The sequence below is a fragment of the Diceros bicornis genome, chromosome 37, assembly GCF_020826845.1.
Source record: "Diceros bicornis minor isolate mBicDic1 chromosome 37, mDicBic1.mat.cur, whole genome shotgun sequence".
NCBI classification, from domain to species: Eukaryota; Metazoa; Chordata; class Mammalia; order Perissodactyla; family Rhinocerotidae; genus Diceros; species Diceros bicornis.
In genome coordinates this window covers 18,512,897-18,524,985 of record NC_080776.1, presented here as the reverse complement: position 1 = coordinate 18,524,985, position 12,089 = coordinate 18,512,897, and the positions used below count along the sequence as shown (strand labels likewise).

Sequence of the window (12,089 nt, the reverse complement as noted above, 5' to 3'; positions counted from 1 at the left end):
TTATTCCCTGAGGATAAGATAGATAGCTACAGCATTACTTCTGTCAGTATACAAGCTTGGGCCATACAATTAAAATGTTGGGGCCGCACGGAGTAGGAAATAATAAAGGGTTGCTAGTTCTTGTTCCAGGTGACCAAGACTGAAGGAGTACAATCAGGTCAATTTGGGAAATAATCTCTAATACATCCTGATAAATAGTCGCTATTAGTACCCACATTGCCAAGAGTTTGGTGGTTTAAAAAAAAAGGACAAATTCTAAAATTTGTAATTGTTCTACTCTTGTTCTTCTGCAGGTTGGTACAGGTCTTGGGCCTACACTGGAGTTTTATGCACTTGTATCTCAGGAACTACAGAGAGCTGACTTGGGTCTCTGGAGAGGTGAAGAAGTAACTCTTAGCAATCCAAAAGGTAATATTAATCTGTGGATTAGTCAATTTATGTTATTCAGATCAGGTAAAGGGTCCTTAGAGTTCATTAAATATATTTAACTTCTAGTAGAGGACCGTGCTCTCTGACCTTAATTTCTTTTAGCCTTTGTTTTCTCATTTATCAAATAAGGGAGGCCCTCTCAGCTCTAGAAGACTTCATTCAGTGATCTGCTATCTGATTTTGAGAATACTGAATTTCTTAAATGTCTTAATTACCAGGTTTTGTCTTCTTTTGGGAAATAGCATCTAAAGTTTGGTGATGTGCTCATTTTACAGGAAGCCAAGAAGGGACCAAGTATATTCAAAACCTCCAGGGCCTGTTTGCGCTTCCCTTCGGTAGGACAGCTAAGCCAGCTCATATCGCAAAGGTTAAGATGAAGTTTCGCTTCTTAGGAAAATTAATGGCCAAGGCTATCATGGATTTCAGACTGGTAAGTTTAGGATTATTTGCTTTTCTACAATTTTTTTGTACCTATGTTCCATGAAAGTACTTTAATGCCCTTTACTTAATGCTGTATTTTAAAACAGTGCTTCACAAACTTTAGTGTGCATGTGAATTACTTGGGGATTTCGTTTAAAAAGCCAATTCTGATTCACTACGTCAAGGGTGAGGCCCAAGATTCTGCTTTTTCATGCCAGCTCCCAGGTGACACCCAAGTGCTGGTCTGTGGATCATTCTTTTCGTAGCCAGGGTTCAGAGATTCAGGCAACATTAAGGGTGGTTTTAATTATATATTTTTTAAGTGTTTGACATTAGATTTTTAATTCAGTAGGAAAGAGCATGAGCATGTAGTTAAACTACAGTAAATTGCCATTAGAATGCTGGAGTAAAGATAAGCAAAAAAAATCAGTATTTACAGAGGTTTGAATATTTCTGGACTTTTCTTCATTTTCTCTTCTCATATTTTCTTAGATACTTTGTCAGTATCAGTATGTGTAAGAAATTTTCGTCTGATGTCAAATTCACCAGCTTACAATTTGACTGTAACTAAAGAATGGGTGTTGATCAGTTGTTTCAGAAGTTCCATTTTTTGACTTTAATTGGTTCTTCCTTTTAACCTCTCTTGCTTCTGAATATGCAGTAATACAGACTACACTGGAATTAAGTTTATTTGGCCCAAAATAGAGTAAGATTCCTCTAAACATCTCTTGGTGTTGAGGCCCTTATGGAGAATATATGTCCATCATTGAAAAATTCCTTTTTAGGTTCAGTGTTTAAATAGGATTCTTCAATGTTCTAAATTTTTTACAATATCAGGGCCCCAAATGTAATTTGAATGGGGACAGTTTCATGTAATGAAACAGTTGCTAAATATGTTTTTTTCCTGGGGATTACTTGACCTTTTTAAATGACCTCTTGAAGTGTCAGTTATAGAATTGAGGCAGTTCTAGAAGCTTAATGTGACTGTTAAGATATTTTGCGTATTCTCTTTCAGGTGGACCTTCCCCTTGGCTTACCCTTTTATAAGTGGATGCTACGGCAGGAAACTTCACTGACATCACATGATTTGTTTGACATTGACCCAGTTGTAGCCAGATCAGTGTATCACCTAGAAGACATTGTCAGACAGAAGAAGAGACTTGAACAAGATAAATCCCAGGTAGGCTTAGAAGATGAGGAAACGGTCAAGTGAATCTGTTTCTTATTATAGAAAGATGAAGTCTTTGTTAAATGGTTTGTATTTGACCTAGTAATTAATGTTTTATTTTAGACAAGTTTAATTTTTTTATTATAATAACTGAAATGTGATTTTACAGTGAGTAAGATGACCTGTAATAACAAAAGGTGATGGGGGCCGGCCCCGTGGCTTAGCGGTTAAGTGTGTGTACTCTGCTACTGGCGACCTGGGTTCGGATCCCGGGTACGCACCGACGCACCACTTCTCTGGCCATGCTGAGGCCGCATCTCACAGCAACTAGAACGATGTGCAACTATGACATACAACTATCTACTGGGGCTTTGGGGAGAAAAAGGGGAAAAAAAGGAAGAGGATTGGCAATAGATGTTAGCTCAGGGCCGGTCTTCCTCAGCGAAAAAGAAGAGGATTGGCGTGGATGTTAGCTCAGGGCTGATCTTCCTCACAAAAACAACAAAAAACAAAAAAAAATGTGATGAATAAAGAGCTTGATTAACAAATAAAATACACTCCTAACTGAAACCCTAAGGCTCTTGTTTATTATAATAAATTTTAGATGGATGGTGTGTATCTGGGCAGATGCTACATCATAATGAATGCTTTTTAGTAAGCGTTTGAATCAGTAAAACTATTCTCATGACAGATTAATTTTTCCAGAAAGGTAGCTTAGTTTAGGAACAGTCCACTTGTTTTCTAGAGAGGTCTCAGGAAGATATTTTTAAAGGTCATGCTAAGTGTCCACTGTTTCTTGGTAACACATGTTGAGGTTTCTCCGTTAGCTCTCGTAGGTAGTCTTGAGCTTTAGTTATTAATGTATATCTTTAATATATTAGTAATAGATTAGAAAATCACTTGACTCATTATGAGATTAATAGTGGTTCTGTATCTGACATTAGAAGAAGACAGTTGTATTAAAGTGGCACAGATTCAAGTAGCTTATGTTTGGACAAGTAACTGGACAAATATTAAATCAACTCCCATTTTTAAATTGTGTAAAGTAAGAATAGAGAATTAAGGAGATTCTATAGTGAGAGAAAGTAGCATCTCTCTTGATAAGATGGAGAGGAGCTTATACAGTAGATGGGTTTTAGAATGCCTTTTTATTTGTGAAGATGATTTGTAAGGGAATTCATTTTATCTCCCATATTGGTAATTACTAATTGGTGATTTTTTGGGAAAATAAGTTTATTAAGAGATATTGGTGTTTAAAGAGGCCCAGTTCGTCTTTTCCATACATCTGTTGTCTTAGGATTTTTAGAACCAGTTAGATTTATGCTTACCAACTTTGTAAATTTTAAACTACTACAGTCATATTTAGGATCATCTCTTAGGTAAATGTTGCTTCCTCACCCATAAAAGAAGAAAAAGAAGGAAAGTAAAACTCATGGCACTGTTCCAGTGTATTGATTCATTTAATCCACAACAGCCTCGCGAGATTTAGGTATTTCTGTTATCCCTGTTTTATATGTGAGAGACCCAAGTCAGCTAGGCTGAGTAACCTGCCCAAGTCACATATCTGGAGCGTGGAAGAGCCGAAATCCAAACCCAGGCTGTGTGCCCTGGAGCCCGCGCTCGGACACGTGCTGCAAGGTCTGTTGTGTATCCTTGTCTGCAGTGCGGTGTGTTGCCACAGTTCTCTTCCTCAAATCTTTTGAGATTTGTTCCTCTAATCTTTATTATTCCTGAGGTTGTCAGTTTAAAAGTATAAAATGCATGGCACAGAAACTGCACTCCAGAAACTGATTTAGTGCATTAACCCACTTTGACCCAGAGCGTGAGGATTGGTGGTATTCTGAAACACCAGCCTCATCATTTTATAAAGCATACAGATGGAACAAGTCGTCCTGGCTGAGGTTCCACTTGGTGGTTTAAATTCTTGAAAGATACATGGAAAATGGGCTAAAGCTTAGCTTTCAATTTAATATTTAAGGTCTAGAGAAACGAACAGTGAATTCCTTTTAAACATCTCAAGGACATATCATATGTTCTAGATTCCTGTCTATGGTCCGTTTTGTAATGCAGACCTTTACAAGTCAGATACGTCTTAAGTAGCTGTGGGAGGAAAGCCTTCTGTTAGCACAGCAGTGATTGCCTTGATCTGTGACAGGTGCTGGGGGCCAGTTTTGAGAGCCTTCCAGTGGGAGAACATTAAAATGGAGAGCTTTTTTTATTTGATGTGATTTTTTTAGTCTTCTTCCTAAAGAATATTTCAAATGTAAAATTGAAAAGCGTTTCTTTGGGTGTCATCAAATGATGCACCTGAAACTGAGAGAGACCTAAACATGAGTTTTTGCAGAGAAGTAAAAATGGACGTAATCCTCAACAACTATATGTTACCTTAATCTTAAATAGTGCTGCTATCTCCTTTGTATTTTGAATTATCTGGAATCCTAAGCAGCTTTCATTCTCCTCTTTAAAAAATGATTAATTTATTAATCAGAACTTTCTAATCTTTTTTAGTTTAAATGACTAATTTTCTGCACCTTGATTGTTTAGCCTCTAGGACTTGCATACTTTGGGGCATGTCCAATTCAGAAAACCATTTGCTTTCTTTCTCCTGTACTGGATACCATCATTTTCAGACAGAATGTGCAGTTTTGCATGTTGGTCTTTGATCCTTAATCTAAAAAAAAAAATAATATTGTATATAAGCCTTTTATAAAATCTTAAGCATTTAAAAAAGTGAATAATACAAATTGCTTTTAACATTTGTCTTTAGAGTAAGACCTGACTTTTCTTAGGGCTTTGTTGGAGCCTTTTTTCATCACAGTGTTATTGTATGAATACAGATTTGTTATGCTAGGCCTCAAGGTATTGAATAAAGAATCTCCAGGGTATTTTTTAGACTTCAGCTTTTTGCAGGGGGAAAAAAAGTTAATTACCATTCCTGGATAGTGCATTATTTGTATTTACAATTTCCTTACTGTATTGTATTACTCAGTATTTGCTATATACATATATTAGATTGATTAAGATTAGCCTAGAATTTATGACAAGTTTGTCTGGCTCTAGAGCCCATGCTCTTAAATTGACCATTATGCAAACTATTATGGCCTTTCTATGAATCTGATTTGAATAAGGTCAAATTGAGTAGCAAACATCTCATGGAGGAACACTCAAGTGATCTTGTTTTCCCATATAAAAATAGTTGGATTCTGAAGCGTTTAAGGTTATTTCCTTTGTGATCTCAGTACCTTGTTCACATGTAGATTATGACCAAAAAAAGGAAAAATAAATAGGCCAAGAGCCAAAGGAACCCGTAAAATTTATTAGCATATCTTTTATAAACAAAAAACATAATTGAGTGAATTACTATGCTTGACAACCCCCCTCCCCTTTTTTTAGACCAAAGAGAGTCTACAATATGCATTAGAAACCCTGACTATGAACGGCTGCTCAGTGGAAGATCTAGGATTGGATTTCACTCTGCCAGGGTTTCCCAACATCGAGCTGAAGAAAGGAGGAAAGGATATACCAGTCACTATCCACAATTTAGAGGAGTATCTAAGAGTATGTAATCGCGGCGTTCTTTGGGAGAAGGCCTGCTGTGGCGATGCAGGGTTTTGCCTTTGGGTGCTGCTCTGAGGGAGAGGGAGGACCCGTCCAAGGAAGCACAGGCGGTGTCTGTTAGCTGCCTGCCCGGACTGGTTTGAGACCTTCGAGACCCGGGGCCACTGCGTGAAAGCCAGTTTTTCAAGGCTTAGCTTCTGTTTGCTCATGAGGGAACATGTCAGATATTTCCTGATCCCTTATGTAACCTTAAATTCACATCCTCAAGCTTGAATACTATCTAATAACATCACATTTTCTTAATTTAAGAAGAAATCAGTGAAAAGGAGCCATCACTTGTGTTCTCGCTAAACTGCATTTCTGCCTATCAAGCCAGCTAACTTCACAGAATTGCCTCCAACACACATACGTTTATGGGTTTGGTGAGGCCTTTCAAATTATTAATTCATGGTCCTTGACTGTATTTGCTAAATTAAGAAAAAACAATTTTGTATTGAATACAGATTATATTTTTAAATTATAACCTATATAGATCTTTTATTACTACTTTTTGAAAAGTTAGTTTATTCCTGACATTGAGTAGAAAGAACATTGGGTTCAAGACAAAATGCCACCTACACCTAGACCTGACCGTTCCACTGCCTTGGTGTGAGACTTTAGATAGAGCCTCTGAAAAATTTCTGCTCTGGTTTCTTCATCAGTTTGAGAGAAAGAAGATAGCAGAGGATCTCAGATATTATTTAGTCTGCCTAACAGTTCTGTGATTCATAGTAATTCTTCTAATATTCGGTAGGATTGTCTTCTTATACTACCTGTTTCTTTTCCTAACTTGGAGAAAGCTCATCTTGCAGCTAACTAGCAAATGATGAGTTAACATCCAGATTAAGTTTCTCTGAAAATAATTTGTAATAATGCTTGTCTTTTTCTATCAACAAACACTATTGTTTTCATTTTTATCTTAACGTGTCCTCTATTTCTTAACCCAATGGGTTAGCCAAAGTCAGTGATGACTAGATAATGTTGGACCAATAACACATACTTTCTGTTACCTTTAAATTTCATGTGGCTGCATTTCCAGAGTTTGCCTTTTTCTAAATGGAGACACACACTGCAGAAGGGTTGGGTTCTAAGAACTTAACAGGATTTAGAACTAAAAAATTTCACATTAGAAATGAAAAACACTTAACAGTGGTAATTGTGAATCTTGAAACTTTATCTTCAGTTCTCAATAACATTTTATCCTCTTGGGAAGTTCTCATCTGGTAGGGTAATATATAACTCTTTACCATAGGGATTTTACGTAAATGAATTTTTAAAATGCACACTGCATCTTTTACGTTTCCTTATTGGCCAGGCCCTGAATTAGATGTTGACCTGACTGATCTTTTAACTTATACCGTTTTCTGGGAGATATTTTAAAGACTTAATGACTTATTTAAAAAAAATAAAAAAGAGTGATCAGGAAGGATATTTCACTGTACTTTGCCACATAGTAAACAGGAAAGAGATTTGAAATCTGTCACAGTTTTTAGAAGACTTTTCTTTTTGCAGCTGGTTATATTCTGGGCACTAAATGAAGGCGTTTCCAGGCAATTTGATTCATTCAGAGATGGATTTGAATCAGTCTTCCCACTCAGTCATCTTCAGTACTTCTACCCGGAAGAAGTGAGTAGCTTATGTCTGGAAGAAATGGTCATTTCTAGTTCTGTACCTATAATTATCTTAGTGGAGTATCTCCGTGCTATTTCATCCAAGACCCTATTGTTGCAAACAAATGAAAAAAAACCAGTTTGGGAGCCAGGGGTGGATGTTTGGGAAAGATGAGATCATTTCCTGAGCAAGGAAGAATATTAAAATTAAATATAATCTAAATATAACATTATATTTTATATTACAAATAATCTAAATATTAAATATAAGTATTAAATGTTAGAGAGGGAGTGGGGTCCACATGTGGTTAAGCATAGCATCGTTGTCAGCTGAGACCCTCCAAGCTGCTCCGTGGAGAATAAACTTAGGTTTCTGTACTCTTGCTGCTGGTGGGGAGAGCTGTGCGTCCACGGTCATGAAAGTGACACTGAGGAGGTTACACTTTTTTTTTTTTGACTGAACTTCCTGAATTAGATGAGACATTGTTTCATGATTGAGATTTTAAGGAAATGTTGCAAGTTAGCTAATTGCCGTATTCAGGGAATACTTGTGAGAATGGAAAAAAATGAATTGATGTGGATGGTTTTTTTCCAGCCATCTTTACTTAACGTAGAACAATCTCAAAGAATTACTCACTGGTGATGAGATGTCATAGAAAGGGTCTAGAAGGTGTTAGGTTTCCCTGGTTGGGAAACCTTTTTGTGTATATTTTGAATAGTCACTCTAGAATACACTTTCATTACTGGCTGAATCTTTGAATGACTTAGCATTTTAATCTCAGTTATTATTTTTGTGTCCACTGTGATTTGCTGCCTGTCAAAGCAAGTGGTGTCCCTGGCACTTTTCAGCACTAAGTGTCGCCTGAAATTGAAAGCAGAAGTGTTGCTCCTGGACTTGAGTCCTGGTCCCCGCTGCTTAGCTGTGTGTCCTTATCCAAGTTGTTCTGTCTGCTCTGACTGCCTCATCCATAACATTGGGATAACCTCTGTCTTCCTGAACAGGGTACATAACGTACCTGACAGTGAGTGACACAGAGAAGATATTAAATTTCATATGCCCTGAATTGGATTTTTTCAAAGTATGCAGTCATTCTACAAATGGGCAGTTAACCAGAGAAAAGATGATTTAATTTGAAAATGTTAGATTTTCCAAGGACACATAAGCATTTCTTGCTTTCTGATGTTCTTTCTGTAATGGCTAGCTTGGTTCCCATCCAACCCCAAACAACCATATGGCATAGATGTGCCTCTCTTTACAAAGTGTGAAAACCCACCCGTCTGCTATGTCTCAGTTGGACTTTCTTCTCCCGCCTCTCTCTCCAGCTCAGTATTCTGTTTCTTGGCTTCTGTTATTGTGTACCCTTGTGTTTCTAAAAGCCAGGATTTATAAAATCTTCCTGGTTAGAAGTAGGCTATCAAGTTAAAGCCTCTAAAGAAATGAGAAGAGTTAGGAAAACTCAAATCTAGGGTTTGTAGGTTTTGTTTGAGATGAAAGGCTTCTCTAGAACCTAGTCCCTGCACATGGGCAGGGTACCTATTCATGTGCAACTGATGAGGAGGTTGAATCTATACATACAGTAGAAGAGCACATTATATAAAGAGGGCCTGAGCAGAAGGTTTTGATAATGATACTCTTCTTTGGTACGTGTAGACGTTCATATGGCATTCTACAAAACGGAGCATGTTGTATGCATTGTCCCTCAGTTATGCAGCTATGTCTTAATAACTCATTACCCTTGTTTCAACACACAGCTGGATCAGCTCCTGTGTGGCAGTAAAGCAGACACTTGGGATGCAAAGACACTGATGGAATGCTGCAGGCCAGATCACGGTTATACGCATGACAGGTGAGTACTGGGAGCCGCCAGGTTTTCAGTTGGTAGTCAAGACTGTGGTGATGCGTATATATATTTTATAAACCACAACAAGGGAGGAGGGTCATTTTAAAATTGGTCTACCTATTAAAGAAGGCTTTCTGATATTTTGGCCTTATTTCTCTCAAAACTACAACTTCAGGACCCACAGGGTTCTTTTTGAAGTATTTCTGTGAAAATGGGTGGGGAGGGGGAAAGGGTAGAATACAGATTTTATACATAATAAAATGGAAATATCTGTGCAATCCCAGACAAGTCTTATTTATCACAATAGTAATCATTGCATTTGAATTCCAGCTGTAACAACAGAAACAAATTTGATTTCAGAGTGCATTGTAATGTGAATTCATGTGTAGTCATATTTGAATTTGATAGTCTCTAGCTAATTGTGAGGGTCAGTCATGTGGTGTGATTCAAAACTGCATTTTAAAATGATGAAATAATTTTGGTGTATTTCTTTCTGTTATAGTCGGGCTGTCAAGTTCTTGTTTGAGATTCTCAGTAGTTTTGATAATGAGCAACAGAGGTTATTTCTCCAGTTTGTGACAGGTAGCCCAAGATTGCCTGTTGGAGGTGGGTATGATGTTGATTCCTGGCGTTTATTCTAACTGTGGGTGGGCGTATATGTGTGTGGGTGAGACTTCAGTATCAGTAGCTGGATATTCTTTATTTGACTTAGAGTGCCCTTTAGTTATTCCAATATCATAATGTTTCTAAGTGTTTAATTTGTTTTGGAGTATATTAAGAGAGATCGCTGGCAGGGGAATTCATAGGAATTGTCTTAAATACGTTGAAGTAGGGTTACTAATGCACATGTAATGCTGTTTTTCTAGATAAAATCCAAATTCTCAAGCATCTGTACATTATAAACTCTTAGATGACTTAGATGAGAATGCATTCTAAAGTCTGGTTTTTCAGAAAGAGTCCTAATAGGAGTTGAATTGGTAATCTATTTTAAAAGTCAGAAGGCATAAAGAACTGTTTGCTTCCATGTTATACAATGACTTTTTATGTTAAATAAAGCAGGTACCAGATTCCATACACTAAATGTGTATTGATTGTGTAGGTATAATTACCAAGCAAGAAAGAATACTTTGTGTGGGGGATAATATTATACAGCAGAGCAGTGTAATGTTTCTGATAATAGCATAAAAAAGGGGATACTTGTGATTACAGACTGATTGTTCTCACAGATGAGAAAATGTTTTTCTCTGAGCTAGCTGGTATGTGTCCTGTAAGCTTACTAAGTTCTTTGGTCTTTCTTCCTTCCCTCTCAATCAGGCTTCCGGAGTTTGAATCCACCTTTAACAATTGTCCGGAAGACATTCGAATCAACAGAAAACCCAGATGACTTCTTACCCTCTGTAATGACTTGTGTGAACTATCTTAAGTTGCCGGACTATTCGAGCATTGAGATAATGCGTGAAAAACTGTTGATAGCAGCAAGAGAAGGGCAGCAGTCGTTCCATCTTTCCTGATCACAACGAGAAATGCAGTGTCTGCCTGATAACAGCAAAAGAAAAAAAATCATGATTTCTTTTCTAAATGTATCACCTGAGTCAAGGAAACATGTTACGCCTTCTTGTTGTAGGAAAAACGGCTTGCAGATTATAAAAGAGACACTTGGTTGATATTCATTAATGGCCCCATGGACTTAAAGTGATCAGGCCCTAAAACATTGTTGTGATGAGGTTTCTTTAGCAAGTTCTTGTTTAAGTTATCATTTATTTGACGAGTGAAGTTTTTAACTTGCTTTGCTGTGTGAAATTTAAAAAAGGGATGTTTTTCCAGGCTGAAACAATAAATGTCGCTGTGCAGTTTAATTCTGGGCTGTGTGTATCCATCTAGCCAAGTCTGCAGATTTGTTTCCTCCAAAGACAACTCTTGTACATAAGTACAGAAATTGAAGCTCACGTGTATTTGACAAATACAGTGTAGTAGGTTAGCTCCGTGTGCTTTTCACTTGCTCTAATTTTCCCTCCCTGATCCATGTGTTGTCTGTGCAGTTCACACAGTTTATTGTATACAACACTCACAGTTGTTACGTTCTCGCTAGCCATGGGTTTCTGTTGTTCCGTGTTCTCTCTCAAATTAAGATATAATTTAAAATTCATTGAATTGAAATATATTGTCAATATAATTCAGCTGTAGTAACTAGGTAGACTTTTCTTGTAGCTTAGTTTTGACATAGTTGTAGGGTATTACTGGCCTTGTACCAGTGACACACTAGGACAGTTGACACAGTGATTCTGGCAACATCAGCCTCTGGAGTGGAGGCAAGGAAAGCTCATTCATTTCTTTTGTATAGGTCACAAAGTCTACAGCATGGGCTGGCCGGTATTTATTATTTTATGGCCAGAGCATTTTGATTTGATTTAAAGTTTTAAACACAATTAGCAGTTTTCATTCCCTGTTGGAGTAAAAGAATTGTTTTCTCCCTTGTTCTTGGTTTCAAGTTTTTGTTCATCGTCTTTCTTTATTCCATTCTCCTCTCCCCCTCCTCCCAGCGCTAACTTGGGACAAACAGTTCAGCCTTCGCCTCGACACAGATAAAAGCACCTGTAAGCAATGCTCTGTCCACTTGTCTTATGTGCTGATTTCTCAAATCTGCAATAATCATCAGGTTAATGTTTTTACCTGAAAATAAAAAAAAATCTGCTTCACCTTTTTGTTTATAGTTCTGTGCTGTATGCATCACTTTCAATTGTGTAGATGTATTTCAGTGCAAGTAAATCACCATATCACCATGATTTGAGTCATGGCTGATTTCAGTATTCAAAGAATTTGTAACAGCAACTTGAAGAACATAAAATATGGAAAGAAAATGGGAGGAGATTCCTTCCTTTCTAAGGTTCAAAATTAAGCTTGTTGCATAAATTTGAGAGAATTTCCATAATTCGTCTTTGAAAATGAGATGAGCTAATTGTTTTTTTATTGAACTTTGAGAAATCAATTTTCTTTTGTTTTACTGACTGTTCCAAAGTCTTATTT

The 12,089-nt window shown here is 37.1% G+C and overlaps 1 protein-coding gene across 16 annotated transcripts in view; it reads left to right on the top strand.

The window, feature by feature from the left end:
- Positions 1 to 10,598, top strand: part of TRIP12 (thyroid hormone receptor interactor 12) — a 151,187-nt gene extending 140,589 nt beyond the window's left edge. For all 16 annotated transcript variants that reach the window (XM_058533147.1, XM_058533161.1, XM_058533158.1 and 13 more), the window contains 8 exons: positions 294 to 408; positions 705 to 859; positions 1,865 to 2,029; positions 5,411 to 5,575; positions 7,127 to 7,240; positions 8,977 to 9,071; positions 9,568 to 9,671; positions 10,380 to 10,598. In XM_058533147.1, the coding sequence (XP_058389130.1) occupies positions 294 to 408; positions 705 to 859; positions 1,865 to 2,029; positions 5,411 to 5,575; positions 7,127 to 7,240; positions 8,977 to 9,071; positions 9,568 to 9,671; positions 10,380 to 10,576 (1,110 nt within the window). In that variant the 3' untranslated portion in view covers positions 10,577 to 10,598. The remainder of the gene's footprint in view (positions 1 to 293; positions 409 to 704; positions 860 to 1,864; positions 2,030 to 5,410; positions 5,576 to 7,126; positions 7,241 to 8,976; positions 9,072 to 9,567; positions 9,672 to 10,379) is intronic.
- Positions 10,599 to 12,089: the final 1,491 nt, after the last annotated feature.